Here is a 22,551-nt window from a genome sequence, read left to right on the forward strand (position 1 = left end):
TGCGCAGGACCGGCTAGCTAGACTTTTACGGTCCATTGTTCCTTGATCGATTCGCGACCTTGCTGTGTATATATCTGTTCTGGCCTAAGAAAATATAAGGACAGAATGTGTTTTTCTGGAAAATGGGGATTGCAAGGCACGTATCAATCCGTACTGGGCAGAAACCAAAAATAACAAACAGAACACCAGATTTTTGGTTACGCAGTGAAAATCTCAACTTCTGAGATTAAAAACACTGCGGGTCTCTTACTCTTAATAACCCAAAAAAAAGAATTAACTTATGATGAAGAATATGTTCTTTACAAACTTGAACAGCACTAGCTCGGCGATAATGATTAGATGAAGACTAATACCAAGTTTGTCTTCCGTCTTAAACTCCTTCTGCACTTGAACGATCACCAAATATCATTTTCCTTTCTTCACAACTCCTCTACTGATCTCAAGAGAAGTTATGCATACGAAACAATGATCAAGAACACTTAAACATGGACCAAGTGTTTTGACTCTTGTGAAGACTCAATTAGCAAACATGCAAGACGCCTCAAGATCTTCTTGCGTTCCAAGTTCCCTTCTTATGCCGTCTATTTTTTTTTCACCCACTTAGAATAGCTGCCGTCCCTTTATAAAAACAATCCAAATTTTTTTTACCCTAATACACCTTCCACAAGGAAAAACAAATCTTTTTGTGTGAAAAGAAATATAAACAATTAAGGACACCAAATCCTAAAATACTTAGGAAATCAATAATATACTTTGGCAACAGAAAAAAATCTTTAAATGAATAAAAGATATTAAACCCATTAAACTGCAAAGATGCTTTCCCGTTTTGTATGGAATGCCAACACATCAAGTTAATCAAAACTTGTACCTACAGCCTACAAACTTTTGGTATAAACAGCTGGTGATCAGTTCCTACACGATATCCACCATATGCAGTACTGTAGGTGCTTTCAAACTACACTTAATGTCTTCAACATATCCAGATTAAACTTGTTGTTTTAGATCTTTCTCTAAGTAAAAGGCTAGCTTTAGATCTTTCTCTGAGTTGAAATGGTTGATCATCTTTTATTGTTTGACCTCGTTGTTTTACCACTACTACAAAAAGGCCATCACACGACGGTGGATTTCTGTTGTGTGATGACCAAGCTCACCGTGGTCTAAGCGAGTGTTGTGTGATTGAAAAATCACACAACGGTAATTCCACCGTTGTCTGACATTAGTTTGCTCAACAGAAAAGTTATTTTTCCGTTGTGTGAATTCTGTGCAGCAGGTGCCTGCCATGGCATGCGCAGGGATGCCTCGGTCATTCACACAATAGAAAAAGAAATTTTGCCGTTGTGTGAGATTCATAACACACGACGGGTATAACTTATTCTTTGTTGTGTGAGATTCATAACACACAACGGGTATAACTTATTCTTTGTTGTGTGAGATTCATAAGACACAACGGGTATAACTTAGTCTTTGTTGTGTGAGATTCATAAGACACAACGGGTATAACTTATTCTTTGTTGTCTGAGACTAATAACAGACAACAGATGTAACTCATTCTTTGTTGTCTGAGGTAAGTAACACACAACGGAAGTGAAATTATCTCCCTTGTCTGTTGGTTACTCAGACAACAGAGATGATTTTATTTCCGTTGTGTGTTATGAATCTCACACAACAGAAGTTTATTTTCTTTTGTTGTTTGTTGTTAGTTCACACAACAAATTCTTTTTATCATCCATTGTGTGAGCAACATTAGGTTTGTTGTCTGAGCTTGGTTCTCACAACATTGTTTTGAGCTGTTATTTGTTCATTATGTATTCCATACCTGGAATATCTTTTCATAAATATTAAATAATGCTCCATATTACCACATAAACCCACACTAATCCATATCATATAAGTTTTTCAAACTTCCAAACATTCAAGTTATTAGATAATGTACCAAACAAGCCTTCCTAGCTACTACCTACACATGAATCAAACTTGGTAGCTCATATGCTGAAAGGAGGTAATCCATAGCACTTGCTTCTCGAGCTCTAAGATCCCAGTCCAAAACTCATTTACGTTGCTTCTCGAGCTTTGGATCATTACCGCAGAGTGGGCATCCTTGTTATGGCTCTAATGTCTTCCTTCCCAGTCCTCACTGTCATAATTGAAGACTGTTGAAAACCAGAAAAACGTTAATTAGAGTAAATAAGAACAACATCCTTAATCTGGGCAATTGTATGATCATTAGGCCCTGCACCATTAAAAGTGAAAATAAGAATTAACTACCACATGACTTGGCAATGGCACTAAAATTATGTGTATCATGTACGCATTACCATGACAGGGATGCAAGATATATATCGAGACATGGATAGAGAACAAAATTGTATATAGAACTTTGCAATTTGCATGGAGCTACTGACTGAATACCTTTGATTAAGACTGTGCAAGAATGAGGGTTCTTCACATTTTCGACAAATGTGTACTTCTCTTCACCAAGGACGTGCTCATATACAAGTCCAGCCCAGCCAAGGCAATCAGGAGTTAAATCATCTACAGAGTTCATTTTAGGCTCATACAAGATTATAAACCAAGTCACAGTCATTCAGATATCTAGGAGTTCTTACCCTTTATGGCATTTGATAAGACAGTATTACTTAGATCCTTGGTATTTTTCATCTTTTGTATCTGTACTTAGGCTACGCAGGCTTCGAATAGAAGATCAAAACAACAAAATAAAAAGCATTTTCGCATCATGGATTTCAGTGCAGGGCAAGAGAAGACATTCCAATTTTTGCAAGTTATCAAATATGTGCACAGACTTCCCAACTTATAGGGCAACTAATGTGTAACTTTGCGTTCATGTATACCCAAAAGCAATTAAACAAGAAAATGATATTCCAATTTCAGACCCAGCTTTCATAACCAAGTCGATTACCTCTAATAATAATGGGCAAGTAAAGCAAAAACACAATACAGATAGAAAATGGGAAAAGCAAGGAAAAAGGGACACCGAGTCAATAACGTTGAGAGCTTCATGAGAGGCCGCACTTCTGGCGTTCCATGAACAGCATATGTCTTCCCTTCCTCGTGAGCAACCATGTCTCCTTTGTAATCTCCTGCAAAATCGACAAGTAGCAAGAAGACATGGTTGCTACTTGCAACAGGCAATCACGCAGAGCTCGCAGAGGCAGTAACAAGTAAAAAGCAGATGCAGGTATACACTGATTTGGGTTCTAAACCTTTGCATATAGCTAGCTGCTTAAATGGGTACAACAGTAATGAAACTTCTGTTAGATTTTACTGAAGTATACTATAGTACAACAGTAATGAAACTTCTGTTAGATTCTACTGAAGTATACTACAAACTATGAGATGCAGTATACGATGAACTTATACTGTTCTCTTGTCCAACTGTTGCAGTTGTCTTCAGCTTCTGCAAGGGAGAGAGTCCTAGAAGCTCATGTGATTTCTATTGAAAATAGGTATGTGAGGTTCTATGTATGTGTTTTCCATAAGCGATGCTCCATTTTATAACTAAAATCTTGTTTGATGCTCTTGTCAGGATTGAGAAACTAGTTGTCGAGTTGCAGATACAAAAGATGAAAAATACCAAGGTCTGTATCTATTACTGGTGATTACTCTCATTTTCCTTTATTTGCTAATTCGAAGCCTGTGTAGCCTAAGCACATAGATGACTATCAAATGCCATAAAGGGTAAGAACTCCTAGATACAAAAGATGAAAAATACGAATAGAAGATCAAAACAACAAAATAAAAAGCATTTTCGCATCATGGATTTCAGTGCAGGGCAAGAGAAGACATTCCAATTTTTGCAAGTTATCAAATATGCGCACAGACTTTCCAACTTATAGGGCAACTAATGTGTAACTTTGCATTCATGTATACCCAAAAGCAATTAAACAAGAAAATGATATTCCAATTTCAGACCCAGCTTTCATAACCAAGTCGATTACCTCTAATAATAATGGGCAAGTAAAGCAAAAACACAATACAGATAGAAAATGGGAAAAGCAAGGAAAAAGGGATACTGAGTCAATAACGTTGAGAGCTTCATGAGAGGCCGCACTTCTGGCATTCCATGAACAGCATATGTCTTCCCTTCCTCGGTGAGCAACCATGTCTCCTTTGTAATCTCCTGCAAAATCGACAAGTAGCAAGAAGTAATCAACACACCATTACACAATCCAGGAATAGGAAATATAATATTTCAGCAGCTTGGATTAATAATAATAATAATAATACAGGTCCCAGAAGATTCAAGATGAATAGAAAAGGTAGTGCTTCCACAATAATAACCATTCATCATTTTTTTTAAAATTGTAATTATCAGACTTTGCTCATGCAGCCACTGGATTGTGCACATACAACCAAACAGGACAGCCAAACAATAAGTTGCATACGCATTTGTGGTTGCAAAATAAACCAAAGGTCTAAATGTAACAGATATGCAGGATAATGTAATTAGGGAGACACATGGACTGTACACTAAGCACAAATGAAAACATCTAGACAGAAAGCAAATACAAAATACGTTATCTACATGAACATGTGATGAACTTCTTGATCTATCAAAAGTAAAGTTATGAAAGCAGAGACTGAATCGCTCAAAGGATGAGCATACACATTCCTACCTGATCCTTCTCCGAAATTGTATGTTGCAGTGCCTCGATAGCACTCTCTTTTGGTTGCAATGCATTTCGCAATTCCTCCAGGTTGTCTCGTAGTCTGATCGGCAGTATAATTGAAGTTAATATAAGAAATGACAAAATAGTTATACTATCTCAACAAATGCACAAATTGGTCATAGTTGGCGGTTAAATGTATATTACTTATTATTTGCACTTCTTAATTGTTGTCTCTCAGCATCGATTGCTTTCAGTGCATCGTTTGCTTGTTGCCTGGTTTTGTCAAGCTCTTGCTGCAATGCTGACTGTTGGGATAATGCTCGCTCAGCTCTTTCATTTACTTCACGAAATCGAGCCTCAATGTCATCTTTTTCCTGAAAATATAAACATATCCAGCCAACATATGAACTCAATTTCCACTTAAAGGACGGTTTTCCTTTTTATACATTCTATCTACACACTGTAACACACTAAATATTTACCTTTTGAACATCTTGAATACGCTGCTTTGCTCGTTTGTGAAGCCTGGTGAATTTCGAGTCAAGATCAGAGTACTTCTCTTCACGCTCTTTAATTTCTTGATCCAACTTCTGTTGAGCTACACAATTCAACACACAATGCTACAGATTCAGACTCCTAACCATAAACTCGCAAATTCACAGTCATTAGCTCCAGTGTCTAACAGAAGCTACAAATTTACAAACGAAGCCACACAATCTGACCTTCAGCTAGCTTTGCAGAGAGGTCCTGTGCTCTTGAATCAGCTTCCAAGTGTTCTTCTCTAAGGTGCTTCAGAGCCTTTTCTGCCGCAGCTCGTGTTTGCTTCTCTTCCTCAAGCTGCGAATTCAATGACTCAATGCTCTGCCGGAGCCGTTCAACCTCTTCGGAACCACCGGCTTCACTCGGTTCTGCTGGTTGCACACTCTGAAAGCCTTCAATCTGAGACTTGAGGAATTCGTTCTGGAATTTGAGCTCCGTGACCATCTGCACAAGCTGATCATGAGCATAGCCTGAGCTGCCATTCTCCAATGCGAGATCACCATTGCTGTCGCTTCCGTGCCTCTGCGGTTTCGAATTGTCCTCCATTTGAGCCGCCTCGGCCATTGTTCCGCTTCCTCCAATCCAACTCCTACCTGAGGCTGAGAGACACACAAATTCAATCCGATAATCAATGTGCCTAATTCTAACAAGTGTGTGAATCCGGTAGCGAAGTTAAAGCCACACAAGAAATTGAACATGAACAAGTTGAAATCTCTGTTGAAGAAAATCAAACTCTTCGTGTTGAAGCATGAGATTAGGAGGTTAGGGAAGTTGAAGTACCTGAGAGTCAACGTATCTGTGACAGATGAGACTCTTAATAGCATTGGCGATGTTGTCGTGGTTGAGTTTAGCTTGGTCTGCGAGAGCGCGTGGCGACTGGGAGGGCGAGTGTGACGGAGACGGCGAGAGTGAGTGGGAGGGCTGGACCGGGTTGGTGATGACGGTCAACAAGTGTGTGAATCCAGTAGCGAAGTTCAATCCGTTCTGGAGGCGGAGGTCATCTCGCAGAAGGAGGTGATGACGGCGTCGTTTTGGGGGCTCGATTCTTGAGCTTCGGCTTCCATAGTGTTCCTCTTCTTCTTCTTCTTCACTCTTTTGATCGGATTCTTGAGCTTCGGCCATGGTTGCAGACTTGCAGATCAAGATTGAGAGAGCTTTCAAGAGAGATAGGGGTTTCACACAGAGATAGAGAGAGAGGATGGTGAGAGAGATCCAAATAGACTTAGGGTTTGTGAGAGAGGATTGAGAGCGGACTGAGATTTAAGGTGTGTCTGAGAGGGGAGTTTCATTTCGTTTTGTCGAGAGAGTTTCAAGATTGTGGGAGGTATAATTAAACTTCAAATAAATTCTAAAGTGACTCACACAACACAAACCTAACAAACTGTTGTAAGAGTGCACTACAAAAATCAAAATGCCAAACACATGGAGGGAAAAATACCGCGCCCATAGCATTTTGGCTTAAAATGTTGCTGCCTATATTCCAACTTCACACAACAGAAAAATATAACTTCTGTTGTCTAATTTCTACAACTTGCACTAGGTTTACCTTGGGGAAGACATTCAAGCAAGCTTCCTCAAAATTTGGCATCCAGTTTTCAATCACACAACGGAAACCTCAAGCACCGTTGTATCAAGTAGCCCAAATTTCATATTTCAAGAGGCAACTAAGACTCGAGAGTGGAGGGAAATCTGCCGCTCAATTTTTAAGGCTCAGACGACGGACCATGCTTAATTCCGTTGTGCAATGTAGTTCCGATAAAAAAGTTATCACTTTGTTGGCATTCACACAACAGAATATAATCAGCACCATTGTATGATAAAACTGACTTCAACACACAACAGATGATTTGTGTTCCGTTGTGTGATTAGTGTTGTGTGATTAACTTTTTGTAGTAGTGTACAATTAACTTTACAATTATATATGTGGAGACAATATGGCGAATTCAAAGATAGATGAAGATTTGTAATTCTTTTTTTCTAAGTGCAATTTCTGGTCGACTTGGCTTGATTATTATTATTATTATTATTATTATTTTATTTTATTTTTTTCATAAACTCGAGCTTGGCATTTTTTTTTTGTTTGAACAAACCCAAATAGGGTGACTATCATTCATTGAAAGCCAGAAAGGGCCATTACATATCCTCCCTCTACCATCAAAGGGTAGATAAAGAGTTTGTGGTAGTAGCACAGTGATACATAGATTAGGTCCAATCATTTTACGGTTCCATGCTCCGAAAGGAAGCCTATAGACTATTAACTACTATATAGCAAATAGACCGAGTAAACTAGATTCAATGACGCTCACTAAAAACTAGAAGCATAGCTCCCTAACAAAGTAGGAAATTATTTTAATCAAAATGACTAAACTAAAATAGAGGGCCTAGAGCAAAACCCAGCCCAAAACTAGTAGCCCACACAGCCCAAGAGAAGGCCTGACTCAGGCCCAACAAGAAAGCTTGACCCAAGCCCAAACTCAATCTCCAGCCACACTGTTCGTCGACCGCCGCTACCCAGCGCCAGACTTCGCCGCTGCAAAGCTCAACTATGAAATAAGCTTGAGCTTCAGGTAGGTTTGACTGTTCGATTTAACTCGAATTAAACTTCTGTTATGAAAGATGTCAAAAAACTAGCTAGGAACATTATAATTATGAAAGGGGGAAATCACACCAAAAAAAAAAATTACAATAATTATATTTTCATTTGTCCAAAAAGACCATTAACATATTTAAGTATTTGTATTGATTTTCGAAGATACATGAGCCGAAGCTGAATGAACTAGAGTTCAATTCGGTAGTTTTTTTTCTAGCAAACTGAATTGAGTTTAAACTCAATTAATTATTCATTGAGGTTTTGACCATTTATCCTAATTTTAGGGACCCCCTTACACCACTCACTCATTTTTTCTCCCACTTACCCATAATGACTCTAATAAGTTGTTCTTGTTGTAGAGAAACTGAAATTGAGAGAAATTCGCTGTGTATTCTCATTGATAATAGGGGTCTCTTTATATAGAGGATTACAATGCATATAATCTCAATCATACAAGGAAAGTAATCTTACATTGAATAGGAATCTAGATCCTTCTAATTTAACCCTATTACCACTAGGTTAAGTAACCTAGAGTTTGGGCCAAACACAAATTAGGATTTACTTAAACACTCCCCCTTATGTTGCCCAAACGCGGTGCTTCTCTCGTTGCCTCGTTAAAAACCTTGCCGAGTAACAAAAACCCAGTGGGACAAAAATAACCTCGGTCGAAGGGGAAAAAGAGCACAACACACCCTTCACGTTTCGAGGTGAACATGTAGACATCTCCCCCTGATGTCTGCGTCTCCCCCTGATGACTACGATCATGGGAGTTCAGATAATTTCCGCAAGCCAATTCTTGCCACATGTTTCTCGAACGTGGATTTGAGTAATGACTTAGTAAACAAGTCTGCCACAGTATCCTCAGATCGAATCTAGTTCACTTTGGTATTTGAGGAGAGTCTGTTGTTGCGATTATGCTTGGTGTTGTCGCTTTTGATGTAGCCTTGCTTCATTTGTTCAAAACGAACAGCATTATCCTAAATGCTCGTAGGCACATCTTGTGGTAGACTTTAAACCACAATTGTTCGAACATACGTGATTATGGATCCAATCCATAAACATTCACGAACCACTTCGTGAAGAGCAATAATCTCTGCATGGTTCGAAGATATAGCGACTACGGTCTGTTCTGTCGACCTCCAAGATATCACGGTCTTTTCCCATGGTGAACACTTAACCAGTTTGGGAACGACCTTTGTGTGGGTCAGAGAGATACCCAATATCAGCAAAACCTTCCAAAACACATGTCGCTTTGGGATGGGGACAGTGGACGCATGCCAGTGTTGGCGGCGTTCTTGGTGTGTGATGGGTCCGAATCCATCATCTCTCTGTAGGGATAAAACATGCCCATATCAGTCGTACATCTAGTATCGAAAGATATCTTTTACACCAATCACAATGGCGTCGCGTTGGCGCAGATCTATACTTTAGCTAACAAGTTCACTGCAAACGAGATGTTTGGTCCTGTGCATTGAGCTAAGTACAATAATGCGCCTATTGTACTCAAGTAAGGCACTTCTGCCTCTAGCACATCTTCGTCATCATCCTTCAGATGAATAGGATCCTTTTCAGGATCAAGACTATAGACGATCATGGGGGTGCTTGAAGGTTTGACCTTGTCAAAATGCCTAAGCATCTATCAACACGATGCTCAAGTTCCAAACCGAGACATAATCGTGTTCTCCCAAAATCCTTCATCTCAAACTCGGATTTCTAGTGTTCAGCAGTTTCCCTTAACTCTTTAAGGGCTTCCAATAAAGATCATGTCCAACATGAACCGCGATAGAATCCGAAACTTGTTATGGAAACGCGTGGACATATCCCTTCCCAATCAAGTAGTCACTTTAGTGAGCGTTTCAACCTTATTACAAACGCGCTCCGTGGTCTAGAGCCACTTGACTTGGGTAAATGAAGTTCACCATGAACCTTCATGTATATTCCGTATCTAGATCCCCATAGAGATACGTAGTGACCACATTTGTAAGCTGCATGTTCAGTTATTTGGAAACTACCAAACTGACAAGGTAGTGGAGTTCAGTGACTTCCATTACGAGAGAATATGTCTCATCGTAGTCGATTCCAGGGCGTTTTGTGAGAAACCTTGCGCCATAAGGCGAGATTGCCATCTCTTTTTCTCATCACGCTTTCTAACGAAGACCCATTAGTCAATAGGTTTTATGTCAGGAGGTGTTGGCATTACTGGCTCAGAAAACCTTCATCTTCGTTAGAGAATCCATCTTAACCTGGATCGCATCTTTCCATTTAGGTCAAATTTCTCTACGTTGGCATTCATTCATCAACGGAGCGTGGTTCGATATCATCGGACTCAACAAACTCATGCGCATGCGCAACTACATCATTATTATGATAGAGTTTCTATCCCACGTCTCATGTACACTAGTGTAAGTTTCATAGAGCTCTATATTCTCGGGAATAAGTTCTGACGTTAAGGCGTCCCTCAACGATAACCATAACCCGGAAGATTCTCATGAGACGGATTTTGAGTCTTGATGATCAAAGGATTGGAATGTGCCAAAGTATCCTTCGAACCCACGGGCCTCCCACGCATCCTAGCTGGGGCCATGGCCTGTAATGCCAAAGTGCCACTCTTTATGGCGTTGGCGCCCTGCCTACCTCCGTGTAGGGTGGTGCAACGTCCTCTCGTAGGGACGTCCATCCTTGCAGGAATGTTCGCAGCATATTTGTGTGATCTCGTCACTTTAGTAGGGATCGAGATGAGACATAGTGGGGACAGACTATGCAAATCTAGCGGTAAGGAGATCGCCTAGCAAGGGCATTTAAGTGGAGGACGATTGTTGGAAGCTCAAATCCAACGTAGTTGCCCATTCGTCTGTAAGGACCCATTATAGAGCGTTGTGGCGGCGCAATTGGCACATAAATGGCACACTCAAATATGCGTAAGTACGATATTTGTACCCAGTCACTAGCTGTATCGCAGAGGTAGATTGAGTGGCAGTGGGTCGTAGACAAATTAGCATACCTGCATGTTATATTGCATCACCCCAAGCGGATATAAGGAGGTTGGTGCGCATTACCAATGTCCGGACTACCATCGTAGTCGTTTCCGCGAGACCATTTGGGTGTGCTCATGGGAATATGATGTCCAACATCAGTCCCAAATACAATAACCATCGAAAGTCTTCGATGTAAACTCACTAGCATAGTCAAATCCAATTGACTGAATAGGATGATTTGGGGAGTGAGCCCGTTGTCATATGTTGTGTGCTAGGAGTGTTTCATAAGCAACATTACAAGTGGACAATGGCACAACACGTGACCAGCGTGTTTGCATGTCAACCAACATCATGAAATATTTAAACGTCTGCAAGTTGGTTGAATCAGTCAGAGAATCCCTACGGATTCTATGTAAGAACATAATGAGTATTTTCATATCCTTTGCATAGGACGGTCTCAGTCCTAGTTTCCCTAAGGAACGGGCTTTGTAAAACGAGCGAGAGGCTTTAGAAGCAACCAATGAGAATTTTCGTTAGGCCTGAGCGTCTGAAACGCTATTTTGAAGCAAGTTGGTGATTGCAGCATCACCTAGGGCACCATCACCATGATGGACGCCATCCATGGAGTCATGGATAGGGACTACGCCAGCCCTAGGCTGGTGGTTGACGGAGGCGGTGCCCTAGGCAGCAGCGTCGGTCACACTTAGTCTAAGAATCAACTTTTGATTCATGCTTCATTTCGCTCGAGAGAAAAGATGTCCGTGTGAAGTCTTTTGTAGACAGATCATCATATCATGATTAGGATGATCTATCCTGTCGTGACAAAGCCAATATGTGTCTAAATCCAAGAGATCTTCTCTCATAACTTTATTGGATTTAATAGCTCGAATAGTGACATAAAGTCCACTAGAGAGACACATAAACTTCTCTAAGATGCGCCTTTGTTCGCAATCATTAGAGGTATTGCAAAGGAACTCATTTCCGTTCTCTACATGCGTTTTCGCATGGAATCCGTTGGCTACTCATAGGTGCGATTTGCCCTAAGAGCGTAGAGAGTTTTTTTTTTCCGACAGTAATCAAGGTGCCCTTTGGCAAGGGGAACTTGGGCTATTCCATGTCCTTGAATTAATACTGATGGCCCAGCCATCGTAGTCATAAAGTAATATGCTTAGAATCAAAATTGAGTCATAATGAAAAGAACTCGAAATTTTATTCATAAGCCAACGGAGTACATCATTGTCTCTTAACCATTAGGAGAATCTAACCCAAATGCTAGCTAATGCAAAACAATGGTAGTTGTCTAACTTCTTTCGGTAATTCCAAAATACATGTGACCAGGTGAGTAGAGAGATGTCGGTGGAGCAAGACTCGCTTAAGTACCACTAATCTCAGAACCTTCCTAGACATCACACTTACTTTGGGTGAGCCTACTTTGAAGAAAGACTAAACCATTGGCACTTACTACAAAGTATATAACAATTGCCTATTACATCTCTTGGAAAAAATAAAGATTTAAACAGAATTGGCGATCTATTGATCCCAGCCAGATTTGTAGTCTTCAACCCTTCACTCTAGATCATCTTCTTGATCTTCTTGTTCCACATAGTGAGCTTCTCTTGCTTCACAATATGCTTTGTAGGCGGTGACAATTTCTTCACGAGCTCTACAAATGTGTGCCCAATGATTGGATACTCCACATCGAGAACATACATCTCTTTGCTCAGACTCCATTGATTGAGGTGCTTTGAAAGCGTCATTTAGATGGCTCTTAGTGTTGGTGGCGCCACCAACATGGCCAGAGGCATTGCCTCCCTCTCTCTTTCCACGTTGACCTCTTCGGTTCCGTGTTCGCCTATTTTGGCAGTTACCTTCCCAAGTAGAGCGATTATATGGACCAGAACGTCCAGAAGTATCCCTAAGATTAGGTTTTCGCTCTTGGCACCCTCTCTTAAGGGCGCGGCTATAATTGGATTCCGGAATATACTCTGTTTCCACGGATCTCGAATTATAGTTCTTCACAAGGGTGTTGTCATGCTTTTCAACGACATTCATAGCTCCAATGAGCTCATGAAACCTTGTGATTCGTTCTGCAATAACATTGATTCGATAGTTCTTAGCAACCATTAATGCAGAGAAGGGGAAGGTAGAGAGAGTCTTCTCAATCAACATCGCATCTGTGATCACTTTACCACAGAATTCCATTAAGGATTTAATGCGAAGTGCTTCCGAGTTGTAGTCAAGAACTGACTTGAAATCACAAAAGCGGAGGCTATGCCATCTCACTTGTAGGTCAGGAAGCAGGGAGTCACGGACATTGCCAAATCTTTCTTCAAGTGAGACCCACAGCCTTCTGGGGTCTTCTTCATTTATATACTCATACTGGAGCAAATCATCCATATGACGAGTCATTAGGGTGATGGCTTTCGCCTTATTTGCCTATAAGGCTGCTATATTTGCTTCCAAAGCTTGAACTTGCTCAACAGTTAGCACGTCCTGGCTAGGCTCGAGAATCGTATCCAGGATTCCATCGGCCTTGAGATGCTGGCAGACATCACGAACCCACCTGTGATATTCAGAGCTAGTTGTTCCCAATGGAGCAAAGTCCAATTTGTTCAGGTTACTCATCATGAAAGAGAACAAGAAATTAGGGTTAGTTTCGGAGCGAAAAAAGCTACCACAAAAACAAATAAAATTTCTAAGCGTAGTCGCTTCTAAGAAATTAGGAATTTCCAAGCGTAGTCGCTTCCAAGAAATTCGATTCCAAGAGGGGTTGGATTAGATCGAAACAATGATGTTTGTGGTCGATCGTTTCTTCTCAACAAACTCTAAGTTTGGAGGACTCTACAAGCCCCAAGCTTGGAGTGAGCATGAACCCCCACAGTTCGGCTTAATTAGGTCTCCCCTATGATGAAGAAAGGGGGGTAGAAGAAGGGAGGTTGCAAGTCCCCGAGAAAAAGAAGCGAAAACGAATAAAAAAACTTCAAAAACGGGAACTTTTAGTAAACCATACCTCTTAGGATTGCAAAGCGTATTCAATCCTCGTTGTAGGATTGCAGAGCGTATTCGATCCTCGTTGTAGGATTGCAGACGAGCTTCAGTCTTAGGCGAATCAAACTTGTTGAAATTCGGAGCAGATTCGCTTCTGAACAGCTCCCACTCCGATTGGTGTACAGGTCTCAAAACTACTCCAATTGGGCTTATTTGGAGGTCAGATAGAAGAGACAGAGGTGAACAACTTTGATGAAGGAAGAATTTTTATCTGAAGTCCTGAACTAGACGTTTCGGGGCTTGCAAACTGACTGATATGCACAGGAACGAGCATGCTGAACAGCTCCCACCTCGAATGGTGTACAGGTCTAAAAAAGACTCAAATATGGCTGAAATTTGGAGGTCAGATAGAAGAGACATAGATGAACAACTTTGATGAAGAAAGGATTTTGATCAGAGGTCCCGAACAAGATGTTTCGGGGCGTGCAAGCAGCCTGATCTGCACAGGAACGAGCGTGTTGCTGTGCTGCAGGGGCAGCAGGCGTGCGGTAATGCTGCAGGGGCAGTAGGCGGCACAAGGGTACGCAAGGGCTGCAGGGGCAGCGTACGGCATGACTAGCAAGGGCTAGGAGCTTGCGGTAGTTTTGGTGAGAAGAGTTTTAGTTTTTAGGGCTAGGGTTAGGGCTCGTGCCGATAACGTGTTGTAGAGAAACTGAAATTGAGAGAAATTCGCTGTGTATTCTCATTGATAATAGGGGTCTCTTTATATAGAGGATTACAATGCATAGAATCTCAATCATACAAGGAAAGTAATCTTACATTGACTAGGAATTTAGATCCTTCTAATTTAACCCTATTACCACTAGGTCAAGTAACCTAGAGTTTGGGCCAAACACAAATTAGGATTTACTTAAACAGTTCTCTAATACTCAATTAAGTTTTTCTTCTTGTTTTTTATTTATTTTTGAGACTATTTTGTCTTCACCCTTTTGTCGCATATATAGAGAGAGAGAAAAATGGAAGAGAGAGAAGCCATAGAAGACTTCCCGAATTCCGGTCGCAGTTGCCAGAGTCCCGTCACCAATTGCCGGTCACCTGACTTCTTTGAAAAATGTTATACAGTTGGAGTAATAAATCACACAATTTCAAAGCTTTATAAATGCAAGTATGAAAGCAGCAAATTGAAAAACCCCAATCCACCAAAAGCCCTCAAATTTGCTCCAAACAATTCGAATCAAACAGTGCCACCACAATCCCACATGTTCAAATGGTACAAAAATAAAAAAATTCCCGTCTTTTGAGACTTATTGAAACAAACCCGAATTGAATGGATGTAATTCATTAATTAGGACGAGGGCAAAGTTGTTTTTTTACTTTAAACTAGTTAAATAGGAATATAAATCTGTTACTAGTGTATGTGAGTTAATTTTAGCAAATTTTGATATTTTAATTATACGAATACGAACTGAACAAGCTTAATTTAAACTGTATCGAGTCGAGTAACAACCCTACTTCAAAACGGCCACCTTGCCTTGTTGTTAAGGCTATTGTGGCAAAGGATTTCAAACCCTCATGGGCAACAAATCTTAACGAAACTATATGGATGCTTTGGATTTCCTCAATTTTGTGTCTGTATCCAAAAAGTGAAAAAAAAAACCCATAAAATGATCAAACAGGTATACGCCCGGAAAGCCCCAAATTCTCAATTTTGGGCAGACCCGTATTGGTTTACCCATGGATTTGGGGCTCGGGCTCGGTGGAGCATCACCTATCTAACACGTACGCCCCGAAACCTCAACCTTCTCTCTACCTCTCTTCTTGGACCCCCCTTTGCCTTCAAAACTTCAAATTCCTAGTTACCCAAAAAACCACTCTCTCTGAGCTCCGGCGGTATCAATAGCCTGAACCCAGAAACCTCTCTCTTTGGTTCTCCATGGCCACTTCTCTACTTTGTCCAAACACCTTCCTTCATGGCACCAAGATCTTCTCTGCTCCCCCAAGAAGGGTCTCGCCTCCGAGAAGCCTCAAATCCGTAGCTTCCATGGCTTCGGACCACGTTCCCAAGCAGTTCAGGGAAGAGAACCTCAAGGATGGATGTGAGTCTTCGCTTTTTATGATTCTCTCTTTCATTTCCGGAGATACCAATTTCGTATTTTTGTTCTAAGTGGGTGTTTGTCATTTTTTTTCATTGATTGAATCAGATATGCTATGTGGGTTTTGTTTAGAATTCGTTTGTGCTTTTTGGGTTGTGGGGTTTTCAATTGGGTTGGGTTTGGTTGCTGTGGAAATGGCTTGAGATGAGAAGAAATTTGAAAACTTGAACCTTTAGTATGATGTTTCTGTGTAAAGTACTTAACTTTACTCAATTCTCTTCACCATTGTAGTGATGGATAATTATAAGAATGTGCCGCAATATCTGTATGGGCTTTCTCCTTCCCAAATGGACATGTTTATGACTGAAGATAACCCTGCAAGACGCCAGTCGGAAAGTGTTACAGAGGTTAGCTCACTGTGTTCAGACTCCATGCATTTCTAAGTAGCTCAATGATGATACTGAGTAGTAATTTGATTTCGATTGAGTGTGAATTTAATGTTGAAATTGTAACTAAGCATACATGTCTCTCGATGTGAGAATGGTTTCACAGAATAGCATTTCATCCGCCAACAACTATTTGAACAATGGAGGGATGTGGAGTATGTCAGGCATGGATGAAAAGGGCCCTGCCAAATATAGTATGAGTGTGAGCATGTATCGTGGTGGTGCAAGAGGATACGGAAGACCCCGAACTGCTCCTCCGGATTTGCCTTCTTTACTATTGGATGCTCGGATTTGCTACTTGGGAATGCCGGTAAGACTTTTGATTTACTTAGATTCCTTGCAGAATGACTAAACATTTTAACATGTCTCGATGTTCTACCCAGTTATTATGTACTGACTTGGGCTCTTTCCTTTTATCTGGTTTCTGTAGATTGTGCCAGCAGTAACTGAGCTTCTGGTTGCTCAGTTTATGTGGTTGGATTATGATAACCCCTCGAAGCCTATATATCTGTACATAAATTCATCTGGAACACAGGTTAGTTTTGGAAGTACTAGTAATTCTAATTCATTTTACTTAAGGAAGAGTCAGATACAATTTGAAGGTTGCCTGTATCATATTCATTATTTGAAGCACTACCTATCTGTATTAATTTGGTTGTTGCAATTCAGAATGAGAAGATGGAGAGCGTTGGATCTGAAACTGAGGCATATGCCATTGCTGACATGATGAAAGTAAGTATTATTAGTTCTATAAGGTATCCTATTGCATGTATTTATACTTTATGCAAGTAGATGAGGAAGCAAATCAAAATGGTAATTTTCTTTGTATATCATATACTGCCACTATATGGGGCATATTTGAATAATGTACAATATTCAGTACATCTCTATTTAGTCTGTATTGCATGATTAAGAATAACATCCATTGAAATGTACTGAATATTATACATTATTTCAAATGCATCACCCTATTAGTTTACCACCATAAGCCAGTCATCTGACCTTCTCTGGTTTTACCTGTGTATGTCTGCATGTAGTATGTCAAAGCAGACGTGTATACAGTGAATTGTGGCATGGCCTATGGTCAAGCAGCACTGCTTCTGTCACTTGGAGCAAAGGGTTATCGTGCTGTGCAGCCGAATTCCTCCAGTATGATCCCCTCTTGATATTTAACCTACTTTTGACAATTTATCATGCATCGAAAAAAGCTGTAAAGAGTGTTATCTTCTGGATTCCTTGTGCCTTATTAATTCAAATGCAGCTACTTGTTACACTGTACTCTAGAGCTAAGCATAGTTCTGTACTTTCTGATAACGGTCATGATATTCAATTGCAGCAAAGTTATATCTGCCTAAGGTCAGCAGGTCAAGTGGATCAGTCATTGACATGTGGATTAAGGTACTTTCTCATGTCACCCTGTCAACCCTTTCTCTCCCTCTCCCTCTCCCTCATACGTTGTGTGCAAACTTTATTAGGCCAAGGAACTGGATGCAAACACCGAGTATTACATTGAGCTGCTTGCGAAAGGAACAGGGAAATCCAAGGAAGAAATTGCTAAAGACATCCGGCGCCCCAAATATTTTCAAGGACAAGAAGCTATAGAATACGGGCTTGTTGACAAGATAATTGATTCACGTGATTCTGCATTTGAGAAACGGGTAACCCTTTTTCTTTACCATAGTTTCATCATTCTTTTTGTTGCGTAAACACTGCTTGTTCTTAAAAGAGGTTTTCATTGATCAGAATTACGATGAGATGCTTACTCAATCAAGAGCTATGAGGAGAGCTGGCGCAGGGCCTCAAGCAGCTCCATCTGGATTTAGGTGATTGGACAAGGATAGCATTGCAAAGATATAGGAAAAGAATGTCTGAGCTGGTCTTCTCTTCCCTTCCATATCTACTACCTTTCAGAAGCTGGCTGCATTTGGGGTTTTACCCGAAGACAATGATATAACGTCCCACTTTATGACCAGGCAGCAGTTGTTTTGTATTTCCGAAGCTGTATATGTTGGTAGTTCGGATAAGTGTTATGTTAAATGACTTGTGAATTATTGTCGGAAAAAAAGCACAAAAAACAAGAACTTATAGAACCCAAAGGCCTTCAGAAATTTCTTCAACTTTTCTTTTTGGCTCTTGAAGATCCTGTTTCCTCTGTTTTTGACTATCCTAAAGATTTGTTGTCTCTACGTTCGATTTTAAACTTACAGGGCTACCTTTGTAAGGGTTCTAGGGACTCACCCACCAAGAGCTTTAATGAGAAAATGATGAATAAGATTTAGAGATGGATGACACATAGCAAAGAACTGCTTGGAAGAGATTCCAAGCCATTTGCTATGTAAATGAAAACATATAAATCACGATACATAGGTATCATCGTTTCTAAGTTCTAACAGTGTAAGAAGTCTCTGTATGCGGATGGCCCAAGTCTCAATATACCATCTGCACTTCAGCATTACATGATAAGAACATTACAGCACCAAACCAACCTCATATGTTCACAGTAACTAAAAGGAAAAGCACAATTCCACAATTTTTGCTTCTTTCAAATGCTTCAACAACATCAGTTATGCTGGCGGATTAGGGTAGACTTTTGGCTTTGGCTTGACCTCTATCTCATTGACACTGCGAACAAAGATCGCATCTGGCTCATGACTGCAAGAGGAACAAATGACGCATTTAGCTTGATAAATGAACTCATAAAATTGATATACTGATACTTAGATGGAGAAATAGAGACAGGTCCATACGGTTTTTCTCCCTCCTCAAATGTGTAACTTGAAGCCACAGCCAATAGGCGGCCGTCTCTGCTAAAAGAAAGAGCTGCAATGCTCGTTGGATACTTGGAGTACTGGAAGAAAAAAAAGGAGCATATTGACAGTTTATCATTTTCTAATTTCTCAAGGGGTGAGTCAAGATATCAGTGTTATTTAAGGCAAGTAGTTACCTGATATAGCCGCTTTTTGTTGTTCCCATCCCATACATTCACATAGCCATCACAACCTCCAGTAGCAAACGTACCGTATCTGCAGTTGAATTTCAGAAAATAACTGATAAACATGCACATGGAGTAGAAGAAAGTGCTACCACCACTACTTTAAAGCTCAAATTATTAGCATAATATTCATACCGAGTTCAAGAACAATAATTTCAATCCAACTCAAAAGTGTAATGTCCAAGTAAAGACTGCGAAATAATACTATAATGTCAAAGAATATGCCAGAATATTTGAACTCGTCACAATACGTTTCTACGTGTCAAATTTTAAAGCACAAGAATATCTTTCACTCTTAAGTTTTAATTAAAGCATCAACCTGACTACCAGCTAAATGAAGCTGATTGCTAACTGATACTGATTTTTAACTCGACTCTCATATTCCGGAACAATTCTAACCCTTATGTATAGGATCCATACTTAAACCATTCCACTAAAGAGGAAGCTCTGAACTAAATTGACTACTGTGACATCCACAAGGTAACTATTGCAACAGGAAACACAGAATTGGTCCATAATCTCATTATGGATTTCATAAATAAAAAAGAATCAAAAGTTCAACAACACAGTATTTTAAGGTGAAATGTAACTTACATTGGATGAAATGCAATTGCATTTACTGGATATACAATGTCCCTTCCAGCCTCTGATTTTCTATGACACTTGAATGCATATCTGCACCAAGGTTGTACCATTAATATAGGATGAAAGACACAATTGGGAGCATATCACATTTCAGCATGACTATATTTCAAAATTAATGTCCAACATATCTTCAAACTAACATAAGGATGAAACATACTTGGCACCATATCACATTTCAGCATGGCTGTATTTCAAAATAAAAGTCACATGACAAGCCCCTATGCTCAAACCAGTTCACCACCCAAAAACCAGTGCACAGCATCAGAATGACAGTAATGATATAGTTATTTGACCAGAAAAGACTAAAAGCTAAGGAAGCACAGACAGCAGCCCAAGAATATAAAGTCTATTTTCACCAATCACACTTTATGCTGATAGCAGACTAATTTATATAGAGAAATTCACTAGTGATCACAGATAGGTTCTCTGGTACAGCTATCAAGAACTACTCTTCCCTTCTAGTATTTGGTGCCAATAGCATCTAAGGTGTTCTCAGCTTATTAAAAAAAGAAATATAAATGCCATGCAACTGGATAATTGAACAAATCTAAAGCATTGTTCTGAACTATTTTATATTGTCTAAGAGCTGAATGCATACTTTTTGGTTTGACTAGCCTCTGAGAGATCAAAGAATTCCATTGCAACCCGTCCTTCAACAGAACTAAGAGCATAACCTACAAAAAGTAATCACAGAATTAGACCTCAAACACCCCAACAGTGAATACGAAACCTGCATGGCACTCACAAAACCAAAGCCTACAAATGTCGTATTTCAAAACTGAATTTAATATAACAGGCACAAAGCCATATGGTAATATCGTTTCAAAGACATTTGACAAACTTTACCAGGTGTAGGAAAAAAAAATGTACTTCCAAAGCTTGTTAAAAAGGAAATGTACCTGTTCCATTAGGATAACAGCGCACGCATCGAGTTTGATACTTCAATGAAGATTCCCTTCGTTGCTCAGGCTGTGACATATTTCTCAGATCATAGACATTCACATGTCTTCCAGCAGTTGCAACCACTAAACGATTTCCGACCAGAGAAAGAGAATAAACACGCTCTGGCTGTTGATAAGTCCCAACAAGAGTACGCTCTTGTCCATTTGCCCCTCTAGGATCCCAACACTTGAGTGTCTTATCCCAACTACCGGTGATCAGTTGCCCTGATAATATTAACACACATGAAAGTATGTTACAAATTCGGAAACTTCCAGTAAAACAAAACAAATCATCAGCTGTTGAACTTACATAAATGCGATTACTGTAAACTACCAATTATAGCATCAACATTGCAATAAATTTCAAATTCCATCCACATTACTAAATCAACCAACGCAATAACTAACATTACGAAATCGGAGCATCTCAGAAACAAATTTCAACCAACAAATCGCCACCAAAATTTGCAGTAAAACACAATGGAAGCTGAAAATGAAACTAAATTCACAGACCTGCTGCATACGAGTACTCAACGCAACGAACCGGTGCGTCGTGCTTTCCTATAATATCTTCCTTATTGGAGTTGAAAACGAATCTGCAACATTGATATGGATTATACACAAAAGCTTTAAGATTTAAGAAATAGGTTGAGGAAAACAGAAAATTAGGGATTTTGAGGTGTACCGGCGGACGGTGTTGTCGGCGCTGGCGCTGAAGCCGGAGGAGTCGTCGTGGAAGCAGCAATCGAGGACGGGGCTGCCGTGCGTGAACTCTCCGCGGAGCACATTGGCGGTGGCGTCGTACAATCGAACGGTCTGAGATGAAGAGAGAGAGAAGGATTAGAGAGAGAGAGAGAGAGAGGAGAGGTGGAGGGAGAAGAGGAGAGGCGAGGGCGTACCTTATCCCAAGAGGAGACGAGCAGGTGATCGCTGTGGTTGGAGAAGCGGAGGTTGGAGACGCCGTCGGCGGGGGGGTTGGAGAGCTCTCGGCCGGAGGACGCCGGAGGGACAGCTGTCATCGCGGGATTGGCGGAGGGAGGCAGTGACGGTTAGGGTTTTTGAAATTTGAAGAAGTGAGAGAGTGACGGGGTTATTGTTTTGTGTGTGGAAATCGGGAGGAGAGAGAAAGAGAGAGGGAAGGTGGTTTGAAAAGACGGGGATGAAGGTTTTGGAATGGTGATATCCCCCAATTTGTTTCAAATTCAAAATAATCTCTCAGACTTCGTTGCTCTTCCGTCACATCCTTTTGTGGGCTGGGCTGCTTTGTTTTGCCCAACTCACCAGCCCAAATTGAAATAGTAATTCACTAATTCATCCTCGAACGTTGAACGGTAGGAAACATGATAGTGTAGTCCTCATGGAAGAGTTTTTCTATTTGAACCTCCAAATTTACTCATTTGATCTCTATGCTTTTTACACCTCTTATCAAATTTTTAAATACTAAATTTGCTCACTAAATCTCACTAAATTTTCTCAAATAACCTCACTCATATAATTTGCAAACAAATTATTATCTTTAAAATAAAAAATTTAGTCATTTCAATGATTTAATCACTCTATAAATCTTAACTATATATACATTTCTTAGTTAAAGTTGAGTTTCAAAAATTAATGTCTAATCAATAAGAAAATGCCATGAACTATTATGTTTTTTTATTTAAAAAATTTCTATTTTAGCTGTGCAAAATAAAAAAAATGAAGAAATCATTTGTT

General features: G+C 40.1%; 3 protein-coding genes and 1 long non-coding RNA gene across 4 annotated transcripts; 2 read left to right on the forward strand and 2 right to left on the reverse strand.

Moving 5' to 3' along the window:
* The first annotated feature begins 3,142 nt into the window (after nt 1–3,142).
* Nucleotides 3,143–4,124, forward strand: LOC112173449. Its single transcript, XR_002925567.2, has 3 exons — nt 3,143–3,196; nt 3,403–3,464; nt 3,545–4,124. It is a non-coding gene; the product is annotated as an uncharacterized LOC112173449 (long non-coding RNA).
* A 453-nt stretch (nt 4,125–4,577) lies between these two features.
* LOC112173885 (protein GRIP) lies at nt 4,578–5,789 on the reverse strand. The gene is made up of 4 exons (XM_024311567.2): nt 5,351–5,789; nt 5,111–5,226; nt 4,833–5,002; nt 4,578–4,728 (listed from the first exon to the last, which is right to left on the reverse strand). Exons 1-4 carry the CDS (start codon nt 5,730–5,732, stop codon nt 4,608–4,610), a joined length of 789 nt encoding a protein of 262 aa, XP_024167335.1. The 5' UTR covers nt 5,733–5,789; the 3' UTR covers nt 4,578–4,607.
* Nucleotides 5,790–15,427: 9,638 nt separating this feature from the next.
* On the forward strand, nt 15,428–18,377 carry LOC112172199 (ATP-dependent Clp protease proteolytic subunit-related protein 1, chloroplastic). Its single transcript, XM_024309446.2, has 9 exons — nt 15,428–15,817; nt 16,106–16,221; nt 16,367–16,570; nt 16,691–16,795; nt 16,930–16,992; nt 17,298–17,409; nt 17,597–17,658; nt 17,736–17,918; nt 18,004–18,377. The coding sequence occupies exons 1-9, from the start codon at nt 15,655–15,657 to the stop codon at nt 18,085–18,087; spliced, it is 1,092 nt and encodes a 363-aa protein (XP_024165214.1). The 5' UTR covers nt 15,428–15,654; the 3' UTR covers nt 18,088–18,377.
* Nucleotides 18,378–18,534: 157 nt separating this feature from the next.
* Nucleotides 18,535–22,060, reverse strand: LOC112172200 (mitotic checkpoint protein BUB3.2). Its single transcript, XM_024309447.2, has 9 exons — nt 21,738–22,060; nt 21,524–21,654; nt 21,352–21,434; nt 20,797–21,063; nt 20,496–20,571; nt 19,847–19,927; nt 19,205–19,283; nt 19,008–19,108; nt 18,535–18,912 (listed from the first exon to the last, which is right to left on the reverse strand). The coding sequence occupies exons 1-9, from the start codon at nt 21,855–21,857 to the stop codon at nt 18,825–18,827; spliced, it is 1,026 nt and encodes a 341-aa protein (XP_024165215.1). The 5' UTR covers nt 21,858–22,060; the 3' UTR covers nt 18,535–18,824.
* Between the last annotated feature and the right edge of the window lie 491 nt (nt 22,061–22,551).

This window comes from Rosa chinensis, chromosome 6 (genome assembly GCF_002994745.2).
Source record: "Rosa chinensis cultivar Old Blush chromosome 6, RchiOBHm-V2, whole genome shotgun sequence".
In the NCBI taxonomy this organism is placed as follows: domain Eukaryota; kingdom Viridiplantae; phylum Streptophyta; class Magnoliopsida; order Rosales; family Rosaceae; genus Rosa; species Rosa chinensis.

Bases quoted from the DNA above. Each gene is read 5' to 3' on its own strand.
- LOC112173885 (XM_024311567.2), bottom strand. From the start codon at position 5,732: ATGGCCGAGGCGGCTCAAATGGAGGACAATTCGAAACCGCAGAGGCAC. The intron at 5,227-5,350 runs GTCAGATTGTGT...TGAATTGTGTAG, and splicing joins CTCTGCAAAGCTAGCTGAAG to CTCAACAGAAGTTGGATCAA. The intron at 4,729-4,832 runs GTAATATACATT...ACTGCCGATCAG, and splicing joins TTAAGAAGTGCAAATAATAA to ACTACGAGACAACCTGGAGG.
- LOC112172199 (XM_024309446.2), top strand. From the start codon at position 15,655: ATGGCCACTTCTCTACTTTGTCCAAACACCTTCCTTCATGGCACCAAG. The intron at 16,796-16,929 runs GTTAGTTTTGGA...GTTGCAATTCAG, and splicing joins TAAATTCATCTGGAACACAG to AATGAGAAGATGGAGAGCGT. The intron at 17,410-17,596 runs GTATGATCCCCT...ATTCAATTGCAG, and splicing joins TGTGCAGCCGAATTCCTCCA to CAAAGTTATATCTGCCTAAG.
- LOC112172200 (XM_024309447.2), bottom strand. From the start codon at position 21,857: ATGACAGCTGTCCCTCCGGCGTCCTCCGGCCGAGAGCTCTCCAACCCC. The intron at 20,572-20,796 runs GTACATTTCCTT...TACTTTTTGTAG, and splicing joins CTGTTATCCTAATGGAACAG to GTTATGCTCTTAGTTCTGTT. The intron at 19,284-19,846 runs GTAAGTTACATT...ATTCAACTGCAG, and splicing joins GCAATTGCATTTCATCCAAT to ATACGGTACGTTTGCTACTG.